Below are 24,253 nucleotides of genomic sequence, written 5' to 3' on the forward strand. Positions count from 1 at the left end.
CTCTCATTTTTTTATTTTTCCAGCCCATGTTTATTATATGGGGGAAAAAAACCCATATCTATCTCTCAAAACTCAGTACAGCATTTTAAACAAAATTATGGGTGGGGAAAATCTTGAGTATAGTCCTGTAATTGGCAGAACCTCAGAATCATCTATAGATGCCTTGCAAAGCCGATGAGTGTTCGTAAAGGGGATATGCATCTCTGCTGTTGCAGGTCGTAGTATGAGCCATTGTCTGTATTGTGATTGTCCTAAACGTTTTATCACAGTATCTTTTATATTTTCCCACTGTTTTTTTCCTAGTACTATACAGATGACTCCCAGGAAAGTTGGGAAAGTGCTGGGAAAAAGTATGAGGAAAGAAAGTGAATAAGAGATGACTGTGAAATAGATAACTATACAAAACAACTGTTGATTTACCATTTTGTTTGTGGTCAAGGAAGCAATTTGCGTTCTAACCTTATGGTTTATTGTTAGGTTGAACCATGTGAAACTGCTGATATTTTACTATTTTTTTTTACCTATTAAAGTGATTTTCGTGGGTCAACCTAATACTTTACAAATATGTATTTTACTATGTATTTAAGGAAATGAAGACTTGAGATTGAGTGTAATTCATTATAATATGTTCCATTTAAAAAATGGGAAATGGACTATCAGTTATTATCCTGCATAATTTTGGGCATTCAAAAACAGATTATGGAGATTAATGTAATAGTGCTTGCTAGTTTGTAAGTTTTTCTGAAATTTTACCCTAAAAGCCCCAATCTTTAGTGATGGAAATAAAGTGTTTAATTACTATTTCCAATATTTGAATTCTGGCTTTAAAAATCAAATACACCTTTAAATGTTCCCCTTATGCTGTTCTGTTTTTTTTTTAATTAGCCTTCCTGCTCCCCTCTGCTGTAAACTATATTTTTACCCTACCAGTGTTTCTTTAGAAGATACTTTTTACTTATTATGTTGTCTCAAGATTCTTTACTCCAGCAGTTTCCATTTTTCTGGAAATTACTATAAAATATATATTTTACACTGGTAATATTACAATAGGGATTCATTTATATAAAATTTTATTGGAAATTACAGTGCAACATGGTGAGTACTAAAATAACAGTACAAAGAAGGTTACTATAGAAAGTGACATATGGGCCACCTGGCTGGCTCAGTTAGTTGAGCGTGTGGCTCTTGATCTCAGAGTTATGACTTCGAGCTCTATGTTTGGTGTAGAAATTACTCCAAAAAATAAGAAATAAAAATCTTAAAAAAATAAAAAAAGGAAAGAAAGTGACATAGCCAGGGAGAGCCAGGAAAGGTTCCTCAGAGAAGGTGAATTGATATAGATGGGAATTAGATAAGGAAATCTGGGGGGAACCAGGTTTATTTTACCTTTCCTTAGTTTCTTATTTTTTTAATGTTTATTTTGAGAGAGGGAGAGAGAGCACATGAGCAGGGGAATGGGCAGAAAGACGGGGGGAAAGAGGATCCAAAGCGGGCTCTGAGCTGATTGCAGAGAGCCCCATGCTTGCTCGAACTCACAAACTGTGAACTCGTGACCTGAGCCAAAGTCGGAAATTTAACCAAGTGAGCCACCCAGGTGCCCCTTCTAAGTTTCTTTCTTTTTATTTAAAAAAAATTTTTTTAAGGTTTATTTATTTTTGATAGAGTGTGTGAACAAGGGAGGTGTAGAGAGAGGAAGAGACAGAATCTGAAGCAGGCTCCAGGCTCTGAGCTGTCAGCACAGAGCCCAATGTGGGCTCGAACTCATGAACAGTGAGGTCATGACCCAAGCTAAAGTTGGGCACTCAACTAACTGAGCCACCCAGACACCCTCCTATTTTCTTAAAGTAGTAACTTAAATAATTGATTTTAGACCTTGTCTAATATAAACAAGGCTAGCATATTAGTTTTCTATGCTGCGTAAACATTACTACAAACTTAGCTGCTAAAACTAATACATCTATTAAGTCACAGTTACTGTGGGTCAGGAGTAGTTTGCTTAGAATATCACAAGGCTGCAGTCATGTTGTCTGGGTTGTGTTTTCATCTGGAGGTTCAACTAGAGAAGACTCTGCTTTCAAGCTCACTGAGGATGTTGGCAGAATTCATTTCCTTTCAGTATAAGACTGAGGGTCCCAGCTACTAGCTGACTGTTCACTGAAGACACCCATGGTTCTTTGTCATACAGCCATTTAGCAAGCCAGCAAGAGGAATCTCTAGAGTTAGTCTGCTAGCAAGACAGAGTCTTTATATATGTTTATATTTATATAAATATATATGTTTATATATCTGTTTATATATAAACTATATATATAATTTTATTGATAAATGAGACACATACAAGTACAGTTAAGGACTGAAATTAGCCTCATGTCACAGGTAAATCATTTTATAAGCTCACTTAATGACATCTGTAAATGCCATAATTGTTACCTCTGATAATATTTTTGCATTCAAAGCTATCAGTGTACATTTCAACTTATGAAGTGATTGCAATTAGTTTGGCTGTTCTTAGAAGCATTAAACTGTATTAATTAAACATTTTTATTTTTAAATTTTGCATATTCATTTGGGGCAGACATTTACCTTTAAGGCAAAAAAACAATGTTACAAAAAGATGATGGTAGGAGAAATATGCAATGGAAGGTAACATACGTTTTTGCTTTTAAGATGTCTTATGTAATTAGGAGAATGACATCCCATCACCTTTGCCACATTTTGTCAGAAGCAAGTAAGGGTCCTGCTCACATTCAGGAGGAGGGGATTACACAAAGGTGTGAACACCCAGAGGCAGGGATTATATAGAGGAGGCCACCTTAGGGTCTTTCTACCATAGCAATACAATTCCTTCCTTTAGCTGCATCCTACAAATTTTGATACATTATTACCAGTCAGTTCAAAATATTTTTAAGTTTCTCTTATGATTATGTCTTTGATCCATGGATTATTTAGAAGGGTGTTTTAAATTTTTCAAATAGTTAGGGATCTCAGTACTTTAAAATTTATTGAGACTTGTTTTATGGTCTCTGATATATGCTCTGTCTCAGTAAAGGTACCATGTACATTTGTATTACACCGTGTGCATGTATATTCTTCAGTTGTTGCCAGTAGTGTTCTGTAGATACAACTCCGTCAAGGTGATCGATAGTGTGGTCCATATCATGAATGTCTACTTTGTGTGTTTATGTCTATTTCAGTTGCCCCGGTGGTGGTGGTAAAATCTTAAACTGGATGGGATTGGCCATTTCTCTTTTTAATTTTGTCAATTTTACTTTTATGTATTTTAAAGTACTCTTATAAGGTGCATATACATTATGATTGTTCTGTCTTCTTTCTTATGAATTGATTTTTCTATGACATCTTTTGACATTCTGTGACATTTTTTTGAAGTGTCCCTCTTTATCTCTGATACATTTGTTGTCTTGAAATCTCTACTTTGTCCGATATTAATATTGTCCATTCAACTTTCTGATGCTTCTGTTTATATGGTAAGCATATAAACATGATGCTTACTGTTTATATGGTAAGCATCTTTTTTTCCATTCATTTAGTAAAGTGTGTCTGTGGTAGATAGCATATATTTGAGGTTTGCTTTTTTATCCATTCTGACAGTTTCTGCCTTTAATTGGAGTATTTTATCCATTAATATTTAATGCAGTTGACATGGATTCTGCTATATTCCTCCAAAGAATGTTGATTTGTTCTAGCAGGCAGTTAATTTGGGTGGCAGCTCAAATCTCCCTTTCTTTTATCCTTAGCTAAGCTGCCTGGAGTCTGTCTTGTGTATATGTGATTATGGAATCAGCCAGAGATTTGGGTAACATAATATATGGGTTGAGTCTTTCCCTCTCTGGCTCTCTCCTTTCTTTCCCTCATTTTCCAGTAGCTGTAGTTACCCCCAAACTGTTCTCTAATTCTTCAGGCTAAAAAGACTGAATTTTCTGTGGGTATTTAGCCCTGACCAGGGCCTGCACTCAGTCTATAAGCTGTGAAAACGGGAAACTCATTCATGCCATTCCTTTCTTCCAAGCATTGTCCTCCCCTTCTAGAATCTGCCTACTGTTTGTCACTTCCTGGTGTCTTCAGGTAGTTATTCAGAGTTTATGGTTTTTTATCTGTGGAGGTTTGATCTGATAGAAGCTTTTTGGCCATATAAGAAATAGAACTGAGAAGCATTTTGAAACATTATGCTTTAGAAATTATTTGTGGTGATGGTAAAAATAAACTAGTATAATCTAGTTGAATCTAAGGTAGATTTGAGGATTTTCTTTATGGTGTTTTGCTAGAGTCTTTTTGACTCTATTTTTCTGTCTTCAGTCTATAGCTGCTTAGAAATATTTGATGAGTTTTTTTTTTTTTCAACGTTTATTTATTTTTGGGACAGAGAGAGACAGAGCATGAACAGGGGAGGGGCAGAGAGAGAGGGAGACACAGAATCAGAAACAGGCTCCAGGCTCTGAGCCATCAGCCCAGAGCCCGATGCGGGGCTCGAACTCACGGACCGCGAGATCGTGACCTGGCTGAAGTCGGACGCTTAACCGACTGCCACCCAGGCGCCCCAATGAGTTTTTTATTATAGCTCCTATTAAAGGAAGTTCTTTGGCACAGGTAATCTTTCTTGGCTGGTCCTCATCACCAGTTGGCTTTCTGAACATAGAAGACTAGGATTCAGACCCTGTGCCCAGAGTAATACTTGACAGAATTTTTAAAACATCTATTATGTTAAAATGTCAATAATGATTAGAGTTATGAGTGACTTTTTTTTTACATTGTATTCTATAATCCCCGTATTTTCTACAGTGAGCAAATATATCTGTTGCTATTTTTTATGACTAATATTTTATTTTAATTTCTTTTAATTTTTTTTTTTTAAATTCAAGTTAGTTAACATACAGTGTAGTATCGATTTCAGGAATAGAACCCAGTGATTCATCACTTACATATAACACCCAGGGCTCATCCCAACAAGTGCTCTTCTTAATGCCCATCACCTATTTAGCCCACCCCCCATCCACCTCCTCTCTAGCAACCCCAAGTTTGTTCTCTGTATTTAAGAGTCTCTTATGGCTTGCCTTCCTCTCTGTTTTTACCTTATTTGTCCTTCCCTTCCCCTATGTTCATCTGCTGTGTTTCTTAAATTCTATATATGAGTGAAATCATAGGATATTTGTCTTTCTCTGCCTGACTTATTTTGTTTAGCATAACACACTCTAGTTCCATCCACATTGCTGCAAATGGCAAGATTTCATTCTCTTTGATAACCAAGTAATACTCCATTGGGTATCTATACCACATCTTCTTTATCCATTCAACTGTCGATGGACATTTGGGCTCTTTCCATACTTTTGCTATTGTCAATAATTCTGCTATAAACATTGGAGTGCATGTGCCCATTTGAAACATCACACCTGTGTCTTTTGGATAAATACCTAGTAGTGCAATTCTGGGTTGTAGGGTAGTTCTGTAGGTAATTTTTGAGGAACTTGCATTCTGTTTTCCAAAGTGGCTGCACCAGTTTGCATTTCCACCAACCTTGCAAAAGGGTTCCCCTTTCTCCACTTTCTGACAGCTGTGAGGTGGTATCTCAGTGTGGTTTGGATTTGTATTTCCCTGATGATGAGTGATGTTGAGTATCTTTTCATGTCTGTTAGCCATCTGGATGTCTTTGGAAAGGTGTCTATTCATGTCTTCTGCCCATTTCCTCACTGGATTATTTGTTTTTTTGGGTGTTGAGTTTGGTAAGTTCTTCATGTATTTGGATATTAAGCCTTTATCCGATATGTCATTTGCAGATATCTTCTCCCATTCTGTCCGTTGCCTTTTAGTTTTGTTGATTGATTCCTTTGTGTACAGAAGCTTTTTATCTTGATGAGGTTCCAATAGTTCATCTGTTGCTACTTTTATAATTACAAAGTGTGTTTATATTAGATTTAGATATTACAGAAATACAAAACATAGAAAGGGGTAGTCTCATTTGTAGTTCTACTCTTCAAAAGCAGTTGTTGTCAACTGCATGGTGTTAAAGTAGTTTGTTTTCGTGCTCCCTCTTTGATCCATCTGTTTTAACCTGGGGACTGGTTTGATAGCAGCTAGAAGTGCACAAGCTGAAGTTTGTTATAGACAAACTAAAGAATCCTTGTTTTAGATAAAAAATCAGAAAAACTATGATCCAGAAAATTTCAACTTGGTAGGGGAAAAGACAATACAGAATAATCTTAATAGCAATTAAAATTGCATACGGTCAAATTAGTTACTGGCCAAAATTAGCAGTAGTAGTAGATCTTGAGAATATTTAGAGCAACTAAATTTGACCTATGAAAACCAGACTTGGTACAAATAATGACCACAAAACAAACTTTTCAAATTATAAAATGTAATTGATAAAGACTTGATATGATAGGGGTGCCTGGGTAGCTCAGTTGGTTAAATGTCTGACTTCAGCTCAGGTCATGATCTCACAGTTTGTGAGTTCAAGCCCCGCATCGGGCTCTGTGCTGACAGCTCAGAGCCTGGAGCCTGCTTCTGATTGTGTGTGTCCCTCTCTTTCTGCCCCTTCCCCACTCATGCTCTGTCTCTCTCTCAAAAATGAGCATTAAAAAAAATTTTTTTTAAAGACTTGATATGATAAATTAAATCTTTTTTGGAAATTTGGTACTTAGTCTGATGAAAATGATTAGTAAACTAAAATGAAAAGAAATGGAGTTGGTTTAACTGGAATTTATTGTTATCATTATTATTTTAACTTTGCATGTCTTGGACAGCATTCCATGTTAGTTTGTATAGCTCTAGCTCATTCTTTTCAGTGACTGCTTATTCCATTTGATGAATCTATAATAATTTATTCCACCTTTTAAAAACACTATTCTGTTTTCCAGAATATGCTTTTAAGGCTATTAACCAGGGTGGCCTTACATCAGTAGCTGTCAGAGGGAAAGACTGTGCAGTAATTGTCACACAGAAGAAAGTACCTGTAAGTAATACTGCTCAGATAGCCTGTTGTTACAGAATATAATGTAAGGATTTTTCATGAGTTTGTGCAACAACAAACTCATGAGTTTGTTTTGTATAAACAAAGTTATATTACAACCTATATACATTAACATTCTTGCTTTCCTCGTGCTTTCCCGTTTCACTCCAGAAGTATTTACTCGGCAGCTATGGACTGTTTAGCTGAGTAGACTGAATTAACATATTGAACTTTGTGGTAATGATTATAAGCACAGTGGGAATTCTAGGTCTTTTTTCTTCAGGAATCTTGCAACAGGCTTTGGTGATATAGTTCTCCCCCACAGGAAACCTATCATCTAACAAAGGAAGACAAAGTCTATCCCCTGCCTTTTTTAAAAAATTGGGTTTAACAATAAAATGAACAGAAGACATTTGTTACGTAGTTTATCATAACTCCATAGTATTTTTTTTATCCCTGCACTGGGACCTCTGATTTTACAAAAATTATCTTGATCTCTTTTGTTCATTAGGACAAATTATTGGATTCTAGCACAGTGACTCACTTATTCAAGATAACTGAAAACATTGGCTGTGTGATGACAGGAATGACAGGTAACTGATTTGATGTCTACTTAGATTTGTTATTTTCTTCAATTATTTTTGAGTTTTGTATTAATTTTAAAAGGCTCCCTTTAGTGCCTGATGTGCCTGATATATAGGAGTATATTTGCCATCTTCCAAGGTTAGTATCAGTATATTCGGAGTATTGTGAGCTTTTTTGAAATCATAAGTATAATAGAATTAGATCTGTGTACTACTGTCAGGGAAACTGGGCTGAGGCCCCTCTCATAGATGATTTATTCATATATAGTTAATACTTTAAGGGCAGTTAAGTCCATATATTTCACACCTGGTAGTAATGGCACAGTTAGAAGTAGATGAGAATTATAAAAATTACTTTGGGTTTCTGTTTTCTGAAATCAAGAGAAAATTCAAGCCTACAAAAAAGATAAGAGAAACATTCTCCTTAAAACTTGTTCTTTTGGGAATTATTAAACACTTGTGGAAACTATTTTGACGGCTGATAAAGGACTCAGCGTAAAAGGAAGTGCTATGTGTAGAACTCCATCTTTAAATATGTTTTCCTTTTTTGTCATGTATTTGTTGCTGAGTCATCGACCGTTCATTGGTGGTAGAAGAAACCATAGTGGACCACTCTACCTTCCTTAAGTTAGAGTGGAGATTTTATATATGTATGGAAAATGGAAAATTGTCTGATTTTACGTTCACTCTTTCCTCTAAAGAAGTAAACTTGTTTTTTCTGCTCTAAGCGGACAGCAGATCCCAGGTACAGAGGGCACGCTATGAGGCAGCTAATTGGAAGTACAAGTATGGCTATGAGATTCCTGTGGACATGCTGTGCAAAAGAATTGCTGATATTTCTCAGGTCTACACACAGAATGCTGAAATGAGGCCTCTTGGTTGTTGTAAGTATGCTAACAAGGCTCACAAATAATTGATGAATTACATTTTTTCAGAAAGAGGAATAAAAGAAAATTATATAAAGGGTGGAACTCTCTATAATAAATCAGCGATGAAGGGTAGGTTTCACAACAGTATTTTAGGTATTATCTCTTAAGCTTTAGGTGCTATTAGACTTTATTAAAATAGTTCTTTTAAGGATGTTTGATTTGAAAGATCCAAGTCACTGTTACATTGGGCTGTTGTGATGGGAGTTGTACTGCAATTCCAGATTACTCTTTCCATGCAGATGTCTCAATAGGCATCTTAACAATGTAGCTCTTTTTTTTGATCACCCTAAAGAATTAGGCTCAAACACATATACCTGTGGTTCATATTTGTAGACTATATTATGTTTTTTTAAAAATAAGTAAAATTCTATTAGGAGAGAGATGAGGTTTACTGATTTTAGATTGAATGTAATACATTATCCTGAAAAATTGAACACATTTGTTTTTGACATTGTGTCGTTTATGGGAATTAAAACAGTGAGTGTAATGATTTTTCTCTAACATATGACCCTATTTTTGACCTCTCATTTAAAAATGCTCCCTCAGTTTCTTCAGTGATGCTCTTTCCCCCTTTTCCTCACTTTCCTTAGCTCATCTTCTGCTTTTCCTTTAAATGTTTTTGCTCACCAGGCTTTCTCTGTGGTCCTTCTCTCCCTCTTGGTTCTGTGTCAGTGATCTCACCCTCTTTCATACTTTCGTTTACTACCTGTATTCAGCCAGTCACTACTACGTTAGTGTTAGCCCAGTCCCTTCCTCCACAGCCTGCAGATGCTTCAGACTTGAAATCATTGCTGTTTTCCTGCTTTTATCCTCAACTTCTCTTTGCTATGCCTACTCCACCTTCCCTGGTCATATGATTAGTCTTCGAGCTTCACCTCAGAATATCTGTTCTTTCCTGTCTCCTCTGTTCCTTCTTCATCATCTCTTGCCTTTGCCACTTAGTTTACTTGTCTCTTCTCTCTTTTTTCACTCTTTCCTAGTCTTCCATGTTGCTATGTGAGTTATCATTTTAAAATTAAATTTTGATTGTTACTCCCTAGAAAAACTGATTCCTCATCAGCTACAGTGTAAATTCCAAGCCCCTTAATATGACATGCAGCTTATTCCCAAGCACCTTCTTCCGTGTACTGCTTTCCTTCCTCACCTGAAGTCCCGGTAGTGCGTGGGTCTTTTGTCATCACCTGGGTATAACAAGACCTTTCATGTCTTGATGCCTTTGTGCATGTTGTTCCTTTTGCCTTGATTGTCCTTCATGTCTCTACCATCTATTAAACCCAGCTGATCTTGCAAGACTGGAGTAAAAAAGTGTTTGTTCCCTCAAGCAGTAAGTGGATATCTCTTTGGTGTTGCCCTATACTTTATATCAAGTATAAAATGTAAGGAAAATTAGAGGGTGACATAACCTTTGATTAAAACAGATATCTGATCACTGTCATCGTGTTTATCAATTAAATAAGTTTCAAAATTCCTCATTGGTAGACTCGGTAAAACATCTCTAAATGTGAATAAAGTGATTGACTACTACTGAATCTTAAAACAGAGGAAACTACAGGCATACCTCAGAGATATTGCAGGTTCAGTACAGACCACTGCAATAAAGCTAATATCACAATATAGTGAGTCAAATGAACTTTTTGGTTTCCCAGTGCATATGAAAGTTATGTTTACACTGTACTCTATTAAGTGTGCAATAGCATTATATCTAAAAAAGCCATGTACATACCTTAATTTAAAAATACTTTATTGCTAAAATGCTAACATCTAAACTTTCAACAAGTCCTAATCACTGATAATAGATGACTGTAACAAGTATAATAAGAATAATGGAAAATGTTTGAAATATTCCAGGAATTAGCAAAATGTGACAGACATGAAGCAAGCAAACACTATTGGAAAAATAGACTTAACACAGGGTTGCTACAAACCTTTATAAAGAAATGCAGTATCTGTGAAGTGCAACAAGGCAATACGCAATAAAACGAGGCATGCCTATACATAAAAGAGGTTCAGATCTAGAAATACAAGAAACCAGGAGTTAAGTCATTCTTTAAATACTTTATTACCTGCTTTGCTGAGTAGAAAGAAGTTTGGTGTGGTGTTTATTTTAACTGTATGTCATTTAACTGTATGGATTTGTAATAATAAAGTTCTGTGTACAGAATTTAGAATTTGGTTTCTCCTGACTACTAGGGGAATGTACACCAGCAGTATCAAAGATGGGCAGTCTGAAGATAAGCAAGTAGCCTCAAGGTGTATTTCGTTTTGCGCCATTCCCAAGGTGTATTCCACAATTTTGGTTCCCTGGAACCTTAAATTCTTTAGAACCTTAAGTTCTTAAAAAAAAGAAAAAGTCTTCCTTGGTCAAATAAATTAAAGAACTACTAAGTTTAAGTAGGTCAGTCTACAGCAGAACATTTACCATACTACTATATATTATTTTCTCTAAAAGGAAGATGAAAAATTTAACTGAATTCAACTTCAATTCAATTCAAATTTATTTGGTAACATCTCAAGGGTTCAGAGGAATATGCTTTGAGTAATAGCAAGGATTTAGAAGGTTGTAAATTATAATTGTAATAATTCAAATTTTAAAAACATCTTTGATAACCTGTATTTTATCAGTGTTCTTTAAGCAAAATACATATCCTAAAATAGATGGACAGAATAGTGATTAACAATAGCTTTGTGACAATACAAAGAAAGAAGAAATTGTGTTGTACAAAAGTATAAGATATTTCATGAGGGTCTTTCTTTTTAGGTATGATTTTAATTGGTATAGATGAAGAACAAGGCCCTCAGGTGTACAAGTGTGATCCTGCAGGTTACTACTGTGGGTTTAAAGCCACTGCAGCAGGAGTTAAACAAACTGAATCAACCAGCTTCCTTGAAAAAAAAGTCAAGAAGAAATTTGATTGGACATTTGAACAGACAGTGGAAGTAAGTTAGTCAAAAGGATCTGACCTTTTTTTTTTTAATGCTAAATAGAATAGGGAAGATCATTGTATAAATTGACCATCTAAAAAGGCTGTTCTGGATTTATCACAGAACCAAGTTTGTTGGCTTAATAGTAAAATTGGTGTCATTCAGCTGACATGGGAACAATGAGGACTCCTTGTGTTCACGTAATTCCTTATCTCATGTCATAGTGTGTTTGAAACTGCTTCCAATAAAACACTTATAAAATGGGAAGATGTAACTAAAAATGAGAATTCAAGACCAGGGCCTGAGACCTGCATGGTTGTGACTCAGATTAGACTTAAGCTTCCTGGAAGCAAAAGTGAAAAAATTGAGTCCGCAGTGTTACTCTTATGGCCCTAAAGGAGAAACAGCCACATACCAGATTCTCAGCAAACAAACATCTTCTTGGTTAAAGAATATATGCTCATGCGATAACTTGACAGAGAAATTCTATCTGGGATGCAAAAGCAGAGCTAGCTTAATGCAGGAATGATAGGGGATTGATTATTCATTATGATTGGGATGTTTTAAATGGAGACAACAAGCTAAAATTTTACATAAATGTTTAGTAATATTAGACCAAGGAAACCTCTTATTTACTGCCAAGAAGTTGAAAACAAAAATTTTAGTAAATTTTGGAAAGGAGGGTCTGGGATACAACCATTCCAAAGACTTAAAACATGATTCTGGTAAGTGACAAAAGAAGAATTACTATCTAATACTTTTATGTTTGGTTGGCAGTATTATTTATAATAATGGGAGATATAAAGCTAGTTCTCATCTGGGAGGTACTGTGTCCTGTTTAAATGTTTATAAAAGGTCTTTTACTTGCAGTTCATAATTACATAAATGATTAATCACATCAGATACAGAGCTACTTTAAAACATTCTTAAATTGTTATTACTGTAAATTTGCCTTGAAGGAAGGCTGTATCATTCATGTTTATCCTCTCCCCCATCTCACCCCAAGTGCTAAGCATAGTGCCCAGCATGTAGAGGTCATCAAGCAAACAGACTGTTGTGTGTGATTCATCCTGTGTTTTTTGATAGACCCCTTTCATTTATGACTTGACTTAGTATAAGCCAAGTTTCTTCTCATTGGCAGGCAACATATTAGAATTAAGCAATCTGTTGGTAACACGTGGTTGTAGAACTGCATCACTGAAACATGGAACAAAAATGAATAGTTTGTGGTTAATTCATGATCTGAATAAGCTTGGAATGAAAAATCTTGGAATCTCTGAAAAATACTATTTTAATGTTGATACTTTTTTCAGACTGCAATTACATGCCTATCTACTGTTCTATCAATTGATTTTAAACCTTCAGAAATAGAAGTTGGAGTAGTTACAGTTGAAAATCCTAAATTCAGGTGAGTTATATTGTTGGACAGGTGCTTAAAGAAGTTTGCCAAGAGATAAATTACAGCCTAGAAGGGTAGAAGTGTGTGGGTCCATTTGTCCTACAACTTGGGGGGGGAAGCATTTTTTTTTTTTAATTGCAGTTTTTTCCCTCATTACCTGAGAGATCTGTTTTAAAACTTACCAGAAATCTCTTTAAGGCAGACATAACTGCTTCTCATTTCTCAGTGATTTTATATCAAATATCAGAGGCAACATAAAATAACCTTCTTTATGTTAGGAGTAAAGTAAGCATAAGTGTTACCTTTTTTTACCTTATGGCCAATAGAAACCTCATCTCCCAGAGTAGTAGTTTTTAGTTTTTTTCAGGTGAAGCTTTGATTATTTAGTGATTATTTAAGTGAAGCTTTGAGAGTAACATGAAATACTGATCTATATCAGACCCTGTCTGGAGATCTTTGGAAACCCCAAATTTTGAATATAGCTAATTGAATTGCAGATGCTGGATGCTGTCTGTTCTTACTAAGTAACTAACTCCTACAGATCAACCTTATAGCTTCCATGAGTCAAATCTATACTGGGTGCTTAACATATACCATCTCATTTAATCCCCCCAGAACCTAGTGAGGTGGTTTACTTACCATGAATCTGGATGCACTTGTGAAAAATACTTCAGTTAAATCCACAGATGCAGGGAACTGCTGGAAGGCATGTTAACTATAATTTGTATTTACTCTTAGGTCACAGTTACAGGGATACTTGATAATGGTTAGGGGTGGGAAAAAAGGTGGTAAACTAAGCTTAACTGGACCTTACAGAGTTTTTTGTTACCATGCATTTTTTCTTCTAATTTATTCTCTTTGTTGCCTGTAGGTAAATGGTTTAAACATGAATGATTTAAGAAAAATTCATGGAATTAAAAATTTTTTGAATCTATACTTTTTTTTTTTTTTTTTGGTTCTGTGGGAAGTAATTGTGTGTTTGGTTTTAGCAGTATTTTTCCTGCAAGAGCAATTTATAAATCTGCTTAAAGGACCTGCAAGTTCTTTTCTCTTTTTTTTTTTTTTAAATGTTTATTTATTTATATTGAGAGAGAGTGAGCAAGTGGGGGAGGAGCAGAGAGAGAGAGAATCCCAAGCAGGCTCCACACTGTCAGCACAGAGCCCAACATGGGCTCAGTCTCACAAACCATGAGATCATGACCTGAGCCAAAACCAAGAGTCAGACACTCAACCAACTGAGCCACCCAGATGTCCGTCTTTTTTCTAAAGGGCATTTTGACATTGGAGCTAAAATAGAGTACCTTATGTATAGGTTTGCTTTAAATATTTTCTGTCGTAGCTACAACTAAAAGAGTTTGCTTTCAGAAAACCTAATTTTAGATCTGATGTCAAAGAAGTAAACATTTTTGTGTATAGATAAAGTTGATGAAATACCTAGGAATTCTAAAGGGATGACAGGTATACAGATTTTTTAAATCTGTAAATTGATAATTGTCCAAGTTGGGTGTTAGGTACACAGGAATTCATTACTATCTATTCTACTTTCGTGTGTTTGGAATTTTAGATAAGAAAAAGTTTTCAAAAAGTAAAATAGTTACGGGTTTTTTTCTCCTTGCCTTCTAGGATTCTTACAGAAGCAGAGATTGATGCTCACCTTGTTGCTCTAGCAGAGAGAGACTAAACATTGTATGTAGTTAGTTTACCAAATCCATGACGCCACTTGCCTGTGTGTTTGGTAACAACAGACCAACATTATGGAGGCCCCTGGATTGAAAAAGGAACCTCTCCCACTCCTCCTGCCACTGAAGTGGTTAGGACTCTGTATAAATAAAAAAAAATAGTGCTTTTGGAAAATAATCGCATCTTGTCTTAATTTCACCTCAAGTTTTAAGTCGTAAGCCTCTGGTGCATGCAGACTGTTAGTGCCCACCATCCTCACATTGTAGCTTTATTCTTTTTGTTGACAGAGATCCAAGTTTCTTTGGCTTTAGGAACTTAACAGGCAGAAGTTTAAACTATAGCTCTATGGCCTAATGAATAAATGGCAAACTAAAAACTGTGGTTGTAAAACTTGCTCTGATTGTAAGCTGGCATGTGAGGCAAGACCTTTATTTTGCATTTCTTCATTCATTCAAATGGAATATTCCTGAACTGGACTCCCAAGTTCTGTCAGAGGTTTTAACCAGAGTGAAAAGATTGGCATTGTTATTAGTGGTTTTGAGATACACATTTAATCTCTACTCCATAAGATGCAGTGTTTTTAAGAGCAAAAATTGCAGTTACCTTTGAGAAACAATGAGGCCAGGAAAGTTGTAGAATATATGTATTTTCTATGCTGCCTTAAAATTATTTAAAGCAGACTTTAAGGAATTGGCCTATAGTAGAGAGGCCACTATAAACAATGTTAAGGGAAAAAGAAGAGCAGATTATATTCAGAAAAATCATTACTGAACAGAATTAAGTTTTTTTAAATTCCCATAGTGATACCCTGGTGACATGAATCGCTAATTATTACAGATGATCCAAAAATCTCGCAATTTCTAAGGCTGATACGTTTCATGTCCTCATTTGCCCTGGGTGAGACAGGCTGTTACCACACACAACAGGTGAACGTGGCTGCTGGCCTAATACAAATGCCTGGAGGCAGTTGCTCCTGTATCTGTAGCCACCAGTCCCACAAAAGGGGAGACCATGTGAACTTGTGACCACTAAAAGCAGGAAACTTCACAGACCACATCCTCTTCAGAGCTGAGTCATGAGTCCTAAAGGGGAAGCAAGGTCTTCCAGTTCAGGGGCTGCTGCTCTGGGATTACCCATCTATATCCACTAGGCCCTGTAAAGGTACTACCATTTTCAAAGTGGGGTCTGTGTAGACCCTCAGCCTACTTCACTGAACAGACAACTATACCCTTAGAGTCTTGACCGACTCCACCCTTCTGGAGTCATGGGTGAAAGTCTAGCAAATACCTTGGCTATTTTGTGAGAAAATACCTCTTAGTGGTAGAAAATGCAAATTGCCTCATTTGTTAGAAAAATAAGTTTTACATTATGCAAAATCTAGACAAATTTAAGTACAGTAAACCCTTGGATTGTAAGTAACTTGTTCTGTGAGTGTTCTGCAAGACGAGCAAACATTCTAATAAATTTTAGGTTGATAAATGAGCAATGTCTTTCAATAAGAAGAGTACATAACATCAAATGTCACATGATCACAACTGAGCCAATGGTTTTTGAAATTCACTTTGATATACAAGTGCTTTGGATTACAAACATGTTTCTGGAAGGAATTATGCTCGCAAACCAAGGTTTTACTGTATAAAATAGTGTTGTTTTTTTAAGACTTTATTTTTAGGTAATCTCCACACCCAATGTGGGGCTCGAACTCATAACCTTGAAAGCAAGAGTCACATGCTATACCGACTGAGGCAGCCAGATGCCCCAAGTATAAAATAGTATTAAGCTTCTTGGATTGGCTAAATTATGCTTAAATGAGCCAGAAGAAATGGAAATGATCAATTTAAGTATGAACATTAAGTCACTCTAGTTCTGTTTGTGTGTGTGTGTGTTTTAAGAGTCTGGGATATATAAGAGTTAATGCAGAAAGGATCATAAATCCATACTGTCAATAGTCCCCTACCGCAAGTGAAAAAACTGAGCTCAGTAAATTAATTTGTCCAAGATCACACAAGCATTGATGACAGGAGTAGACCCACACACAACTGTCTGACCCCAAGACTTCTTTGTCAGGGCATTAGATGAAACCTACAATCACTTACGTCAAGTTCTCCCCTCCCCACCATCAGTTAGGTGGCTAGATTCAAAATTCTAAAAAATGCCATTATTCTATACCAAGAATGTTCCAAAAATAGAACACATATATTTTCTCTATAATTATATGTCATAGAATATATTCAGGTCAACAGAGGGAATATTCTCTATGTATTCTGTCTCTATTTTGTTGTTGCTGCTGTTGTGACTATAACTTCCTCAGAGACCTGGGCTCACCCACAACAGAAGGGCCGTGAGCTGCGCCTGCTGATAGCTGTCAAAGTGCCTATAATTCATGAGAGATGACAAGGCCACCCCAGCAGAGGAGGACGAGTAGGAGGAAGCAGGAAGATAGCCCTCGCCCTGGTGCCACCTGCCACGCCCTTGCCCTTGGTGGCAAACAAGCAGGTAGGGGTGGGGTACCAGAAGGGGATGTACATTTGGTACATGTAACTGTCCCAACATCTCATCCCCCAGGGCAGCCATAAGTGTAGCCCTGTCCCAGCCTCTTGTCAGTCATTTCTGGGATGGGCCATAGAGGCCTCTAGACCTCTGGAACTTTGCAAAATTTAGTGCATATCTTAATTTCCTGGGAGAGACCCATAGCTTTCATCAGATATTCAAAGAAGGCTATTGCCCAAGAAAGGCGAACCATTGGCAGAAAAAAAACAGAAGGAAAACAACAGAATATGAACTGTGGTTATTTCTGGTGGAAATTAATTTGGTTATTTATGGTAGAACTATGAGCACGTTTTTTTATACTCTTCTGTATTTCTAATAAGGAATATGCATGAAGTTAAAGATGGATGTTAACTAATCATAGCTCAGTAAAATATTTTGCTGCCATTAACAGTGTTTAAAAATTTTTTTAATTACATTGGAAAATGCCATGACATAATTGAGAGAAAAAATAGCATGTGATTGTTTACAAAGTCTATGATTTCAACAATACAAACAATGTAGAAAAAAACTCTTGGAACTGTTGGAACTAGTAAGTGTTTATAGGACGGTTGCAGATATGGATTAATATACAAAAGTCAGTTGCTTTCCTATACACCAGCAGTGCACAATTGGAATTTGAAATTAAAACACAACACTACCACTTACATTAGCACCCTCCAAAAATTAAATACGTAGATATAAATCTGATAAAATATGTGCTGTATCCATATGAGGAAAGTTTTAAAACTGATGAAAAATTTAAAGGGTTTTTTTTTTATGTTTGTTTATTTTTGAGAGAGACAGAGCGTGAGCGATGGAGGTGCAGAGGGAGAGGGAGACACAGAATCTGAAGCAGGCTCCAGACTCGGAGCTGTCAGCACAGAGCCCAACGCGGAGCTGGAACCCACGAACCGTGAGATCATGACCTGAGCTGAAGTCGGATGCTTAACCGACTGAGCCATCCAGGAGGCCCTGATGAAAGATTTAAATAAATGAAAAGGAAGAGTCAATATTGATAGGAAGAGTCAATATTGTCAAGTTGCCAATTCTTCCCAACATAATCCATAGGTTCCACACAATCCCAAACAAAATCCCAGCAAGTAATTTTGTGGACATTAACAAGCTGATTCTAAAGTTTCTATGTAGAGGCAAAAGACCCAGAATAGCCAAAGATACCAAAGAAGAACAAAGTCAAAGGACTGATACTATCTGACTTAAAGGCTTACTACAAACTTAGGGTAGTCAAGATAGCTTGGTATTGGTAAAAGGATAGGTAAATCAATTAGGACAGTTGGAAATCCCAGAAATAGACTCCCACACATGTAATGAACTAATCTTTGAAAAAAGGAGCAACAGCAATTCAATGGAGAAAAAATAGTCTTTTTGACAAATGGTGCTGTAACAACTGGACATTCACATGCAAAACGTTCACCTATCACAAAAAGTAACTCCAGATGGATCATAGACTTGAAGTAAAACAACAAACTATAAAACTTTTAGACCATAACATAACCCAAGGTTGGGTTTGGCAATGAGCTTTTGGATATACCACCAAAAGCATATTCATGAAAGAAAAAGCTGATAAACAACTTTTTCTGCTCTGTGAAGACACTTAAGAGAATGAAAAGACTGGGGCGCCTGGGTGGCTCAGTCGGTTAAGCGGCCGACTTCGGCTCAGGTCATGATCTCAGGGTCCGTGATTTCGAGCCCCATGTCGGGCTCTGTGCTGACAGCTCAGAGCCTGGAGCCTGTTTCAGATTCTGTGTCTCCCTCTCTCTGACCCTCCTCCATTCATGCTCTGTCTCTCTCTGTCTCAAAAATAAATAAACGTTAAAAAAAAAAAAAAAAGGAAAAGACAAGCCACGGGCTGGGAGAAAATCTGCACACTCATATCTGATAAAGAACTGATATCAAAAATATATAATTCTTAAAACTCAACAGTAAGACAATGTCCAGTTCAAAAACTGGCAGAGGTGCCTGGGTGGTTCAGTTGGCTGAGGACCAACTTTGATTTGGGTCACGGTCTCACAGTTTGTGAGTTCGAGCCCTGCATCCGGCTCTTTGCTGTCAGCATGGAGCCAACACTGTAGGTCATCAGGAGTTGCAAATTAGAACAATAATGTGATATCACTACACATCTATTAGGATGGTTTAAAACAAATTGACTATATGAAATTCTGGTGGAGATAAAAAGCAGCAGAAACTGGTGAGAATGACTCTGGATGGCAGTTTGATACCATCTTGCTGTAAGATCTAGCTTATGCCCACACAAAAACCTACACACAAATGTTTTTAGGGGTGCCTGGGTGGCTCAGTCAGTTAAGCGTCCCACTCTTGATTTCAGCTCAGGTCATGACCTCACAGTTAGTGGGATTGAGCCCCGCATCGGGCTCTGTGCTGACAGCACAGACCCTGCTTGGGATGGATTCTCTCTCCCCTTCTCTCTCTGTCCCTCCCCCACTCACACTCCCTCAAAATAAATAAATAAACTTTAAAGACAAACAAAAAACCCCAAATGTTTTTAGCAGCTTTATTCATAATTGCCCCAAACTAGAAGCAAGCAAGATGTCCTTCAATAAATGATTGGAAAACAAACTGTGGTACATCCAGACAATGGAATATTATTCAGCTCTAAAAAGAAATGTGCTATCAAGTTATGAAAAGACATCGAGAACCTGTAAGTGAACATTTTAAGTGAAAGAAGCCAGTCTGGAAAGACTAAGCTTCCAACTGTATGACATTCTGGAAAAGCAAAACTATAGTGACAGTAAAAAATCAATGATTACTGGGTATTTGGAACGGGTGAAGGAAAGTGGAGGATGGTAGGGATCAGCGACTAGAGAAGCACAGGTTTAAGGTGGTCAAACTATTGTTTGATACAGTACTGGTGGATGCACAACATTCTGCATTTTTCAAAACCCATAGAGATGTACAACACAAAGGGTGAATATCTATATAAACCATGGACTTTGGTTCATAATAATGTATCAATATTAGTTCATTGGTTCATTAGTTAATGTATCAATATTACTTCATAATAATGTATCAAATAAATGTGCTACACTAATGCAAGGTATTCATAATAGGGAAAACAGGTATGTGTGTGGGTGCAGAGGGGAGTTATATGGGAATTCTCCGTACAACCCACTCAATCTTTCTGTAAACTTAAAACTGTTCTAAAAAATAAAGTCTATTAATTTTTTAAATGCTTGGAGAAAATTTCAAGAGATAATCCAAAGTGTTCATATCAGTTATGAATAATTTTTCTCATTTCTTATACCTTAATGTATTTTCCAAATTTTTAAATGGATTATGTATTACTTATACGACGAGGCAAAAATTAAGTTCTGAATTCTAAAAACCTATACTGAAAAGCATGGATTTTGAAAACCTGATGGAAATTTTCAGTTTTTTAATGAGCAAATTTAAGCCCACATTTTCCTGGTGAAATACCAAAAGTGAAGGTATGGAGGGTCTTACCCATTTTTGAAGTGTTTGCACAGCCTACCTGGAGGGAAGCATTAACTGGAGAGGAGCCTTGCTCAGCTAGTCATGTGTTGGTCAAGACCCCTTGTTCAAACTCTCCATGGGTGCTTGCTTTCCCCAGTTCAGAGCACAGACAATCCCTAACCCAGGTGGCCCAAACTCTGAGTATGCATGAAGTGTTTACATTTCCCGGGCCAAATCATCAGTGCCACACACAGCACACGTTGGGGAACCTACAAAGTTCCCTGGTGCACAATCTCACCGTGCTTGTGGGTTATCCATTAGACCTCACCTCTAGCCCTGGGAACCTGCCTCACCTTAGCTTTAGAGAAAGCATCAGGTGCTTCTGACTGAAAAAGAGCCTCCTGGGTAGCGAAAAGCACTATTTTGCCCACTGACCTCTCTACCAAGAAGGAAGTCACTGAGCTCAGTGTGGTTTCAAATTCTCTGTAATACCACTTTTCTATGCCCACATCTCATGAGGGTAAGCAGTGAAGATTTTTAAACTGAAATGTCTGACTTAGTGTTCTTAGCCAGGGTTTCACATCAGAACCACCAGGGGAACTCTTGTGAAGAACACGAACCTGGCTTCTAATCTTGATCAATCACTCAGAGGTTCCCAGGATGCTGCTCTGGACATGTATTTTGAGGTGCTCCCCAGTAGTTCTGGTGTTTGCTGCTGGTTAGGAAATATTGTAAGAGGTAATTAATGGTGGCGTGATCATAGTGAAGTGTATTTGGGGCTTATCTCCCCTTTACTCCTTTTTTGGTAAGTGGGAAGCTTCTGGGGTGCTGAAGAGTCAAGTGGGTGTCCAGGATGTGACCCCTGTACATTAGGTTAATGTCATTTGTGCCTTTCTGACCTCATCCTTGAGTCCTAAAGTCAGTCAAGGGGACAAAAAATGCAAATGTCTAACAATAATTAACCCTTCTCAGCAGCCCAGCTTGCAGCAACTGTATCCTGGGGTTCCCCTTGCAAGGGCTCAAGATCCAGAGGGACGTGAAGGGAATACAGGGAAATACACATTTAGGAGAAGGGAATGTGCCATTGTCCCATAAGACAAGTGGTGTTGCAGAAACTTTGGTGATGCTCTTCATGCCCCTTCTGAGAGGTTACCACAAGAAGACTGTCTGCATTAGACATCTTTCACACAGAAATCAGCATCTGGCCTAACTGCACAAGTTGACCTGCAAACCTCAGAGTTAACCCAGTCATGTAGGTTTTACCAAGAGCTACAGTGATTAAGGCTCTACTGGGGACTGGAATGAAGATGAAAAGGAGAAGCAGAAGAAGAACAGGAAAGACCTGGTTTCCCTGGGCAGAGTAGGGATGAATTGGGGGGAGCCCCAGCGAACAGCCACAGAGTGCCCAGCCTCGCTGGGGTTTTCCAGGGATAAAGGCAGAACCTCAGTTATCAATGGGTCCTAGCTCTCTAGTTGATAACCACCATCAGAGCTACGTTTGCCTGGGTCAGTATAGCTAGGGCCAGACTCCTTGGGCAGCCTCCAGGGGCCTGGTGAGCACAAGTTTCAGGGAGCTTATGTAAGTTCTCACCAAAAGGGAAGGCAAGAAAGCTTCTGTGAGGATGGCCATGCTGGCATTTCTTTTTTAAAGATTTTTTTTTAATGTTTGCCTATTTTTTGAGAGAGAAACAGAATGCGGAGATGGGGACGAGCAGAGAGAAAGAGAGAAAGAGAATCCCAAGCAGGTTCCATGCTGTCAGTGCAGAGTCCGACGTGGGGCTCGAACCCACAAACCATGAGATCATGACCTGAGCCAAAGCCAAGAGTCGGACACTTCACACACTGAGCCACCCAGGCGCCCCAAGGCACTTCTTAAGTAATGGTGACACAAGGTGCCTCCATGCCCAGTGTGCTTCTGGGATGGCTCTAGGTTTTGGATGGACACGATGGGACAAAATCACCCCCTCCAAAAAAGTAGCTCATTGATCCTAATAGAATGGCTGGAAAGACTTGGGGAGTGACTTGGAGCAGGCTGCCAGCTTCTCTGTGCCTCTGTGTCCAGCAACCACCCGACAACATGTGCTTTAGGAGGGACCCCGGGGAGGAGAGCTGCTGAGCAGGGGCCATGTTATTGCACCATTTCCTGTTAATGTAGGAAAGTTCTCTTTAGTTCTTCTGATTTACCGGCAAATATTTTTGACCCCTGCTACAAGTCGGACCCAGGTTTTGGGCCTGGGGTCACAGTGATAAACAAGGCGATGCAGCCTAATTCTCTCCAGGTGCTAAGGATTTGGGCTCTTGCTTCTTTCTCAGAGCATCTCCTGCGAGTGAGCTGTCACGAGATGTTTGCATCCTGCCTCCATCCAGCAGGGTAGGGAGTGGACCCTTCACAGAAGCACACTGGGCATGGAGGCACCTTGTGCCAAATCAGCCTCCAGGCCGTCTTCCAGATGGGCTTTGTTGGGGCCCCCAGGGACCAGCAGCAACCTGCCTGTGATGGGTGAGAAGATGCCTCTAACAACTCTCATTTGTCATATGCTTAGTGTGTTCCTTTCCTGCCACAAACTACACGGAGATCCCTTCTGGGTTTTTTTTTTTTCTTCTACTCTGTGTTCTTAAAAAACAAACGTCATTGTAAAACAGAGTATTGTATGGTTTCTTCTGAAGCAGGAAGGGCTGCAGGCGCTCACAGCTGCTCACAGCTGATTTCACATTTCTGAAAAACCCCAGTACCAGGCCTCCTTTACACAAAGTGGTGGGGTGGGGGTGGGGGGGAGCTGATGGCCTTAGAGGGAGGGGCTTTCCATGCAGAGGTTACAAGAACCCGACATCAGACAACAGCGAAACTGGGAGTGAGGAGGATCCCGCTGAAAACACCATGCCAACAGCGCCTGCTGGCTACATACACACCCACCACTGAAGTCTCAGTTCTGCCTTTGTTCCATTTCAGGAAGCCTGAGGAGACCCAGGTGACAGAGACAGACTAGAGAGGTGGGGGAAAGGGGCACTTACACCCCCAGGCTCTCTCTGTTAGATTCAAGTGCCAAGGACTTCAACTCTCCAACAGAGAGGCTCATTGAATTCTTGATCCACAGCTGAGTAATTTACAGCCTCAGTTTTCTCTTCTGCAAAATGATATAATCATAGGATCCATCTCAAAGGGTTGCTGTGGGTATTAAATGACATAATGCACTTAAAGTGCTGAGAACTGTAGGTACTATCAACAGAATATGGTGTAGCTCTTCCAGAATGGCTCTTAAATGCTTTCAAGTTTCTAAACCATTCTGACCTTCCAAATTACAATTTCCTGGGAAATTTTCACCTAAGTAGTAGGGTGGACAGGGCAGAAGCCAGCCTATAGTGAAAAAGCCTTTCTCGCAAGCCAGAGCTGAGCAGGTGTGGCCTCAGTAACTTGCACAAGGCTCATGGCTCAGCCAGCTTCCCCCTTCTTTCTGGGTGAAGGGATTCCTTCCTGGGAACCTCCATTGCTCACTTGCTCATGACATCCACAGGCTGTAAGTTTTCCCCACGGGGGTCCCCGGCCTTTGGGGCTAATCCTGTCCTGGATAGAGCCTTCTTGTCCTGGAAGAACACACAAGATGGCATCAGGAAGCAAGCAGCTTCTGACCCTTCCATGAGTCCAGTCTCCCGGAGCTCTGAGGGGAACCCAGGCTCAGATCTCCTCCCACCTCCACACCTTCAGGGCCTGCAGAATCCTCAAGAACCCTGGTGGTCCTGGCTCAGCTGGACCCCAGCACAGAGCAGTAAGGCTCCTGCCTGTACCTAGAGCCTGCCT

General features: G+C 38.5%; 2 protein-coding genes across 4 annotated transcripts in view; one reads left to right on the top strand and one right to left on the bottom strand.

Moving 5' to 3' along the window:
- The window catches only part of PSMA6 (proteasome 20S subunit alpha 6), a 30,033-nt gene extending 15,211 nt beyond the window's left edge, over nt 1–14,822 (top strand). The window contains exons 2-7 of one of the 3 annotated variants that reach the window (XM_027065589.2): nt 6,873–6,967; nt 7,476–7,557; nt 8,277–8,432; nt 11,236–11,414; nt 12,713–12,807; nt 14,422–14,815. In XM_027065589.2, coding sequence (XP_026921390.1) covers nt 6,873–6,967; nt 7,476–7,557; nt 8,277–8,432; nt 11,236–11,414; nt 12,713–12,807; nt 14,422–14,479 — 665 coding nt within the window. In that variant the 3' untranslated portion in view covers nt 14,480–14,815. Of the gene's footprint in view, nt 1–6,872; nt 6,968–7,475; nt 7,558–8,276; nt 8,433–11,235; nt 11,415–12,712; nt 12,808–14,421 lie in introns of all 3 variants that reach the window. The other 2 variants (XM_015061590.3, XM_015061592.3) reach the window with 2 other exon arrangements.
- Nucleotides 14,823–20,227: 5,405 nt separating this feature from the next.
- The window catches only part of LOC128316022 (uncharacterized), a 38,106-nt gene continuing 34,080 nt past the window's right edge, over nt 20,228–24,253 (bottom strand). Inside the window, exon 3 of the transcript XR_008299365.1 lies at nt 20,228–24,039. The gene's annotated coding sequence lies outside the window, so the exon portion shown is untranslated. The remainder of the gene's footprint in view (nt 24,040–24,253) is intronic.

Source organism: Acinonyx jubatus, chromosome B3 (assembly GCF_027475565.1).
Source record: "Acinonyx jubatus isolate Ajub_Pintada_27869175 chromosome B3, VMU_Ajub_asm_v1.0, whole genome shotgun sequence".
In the NCBI taxonomy this organism is placed as follows: domain Eukaryota; kingdom Metazoa; phylum Chordata; class Mammalia; order Carnivora; family Felidae; genus Acinonyx; species Acinonyx jubatus.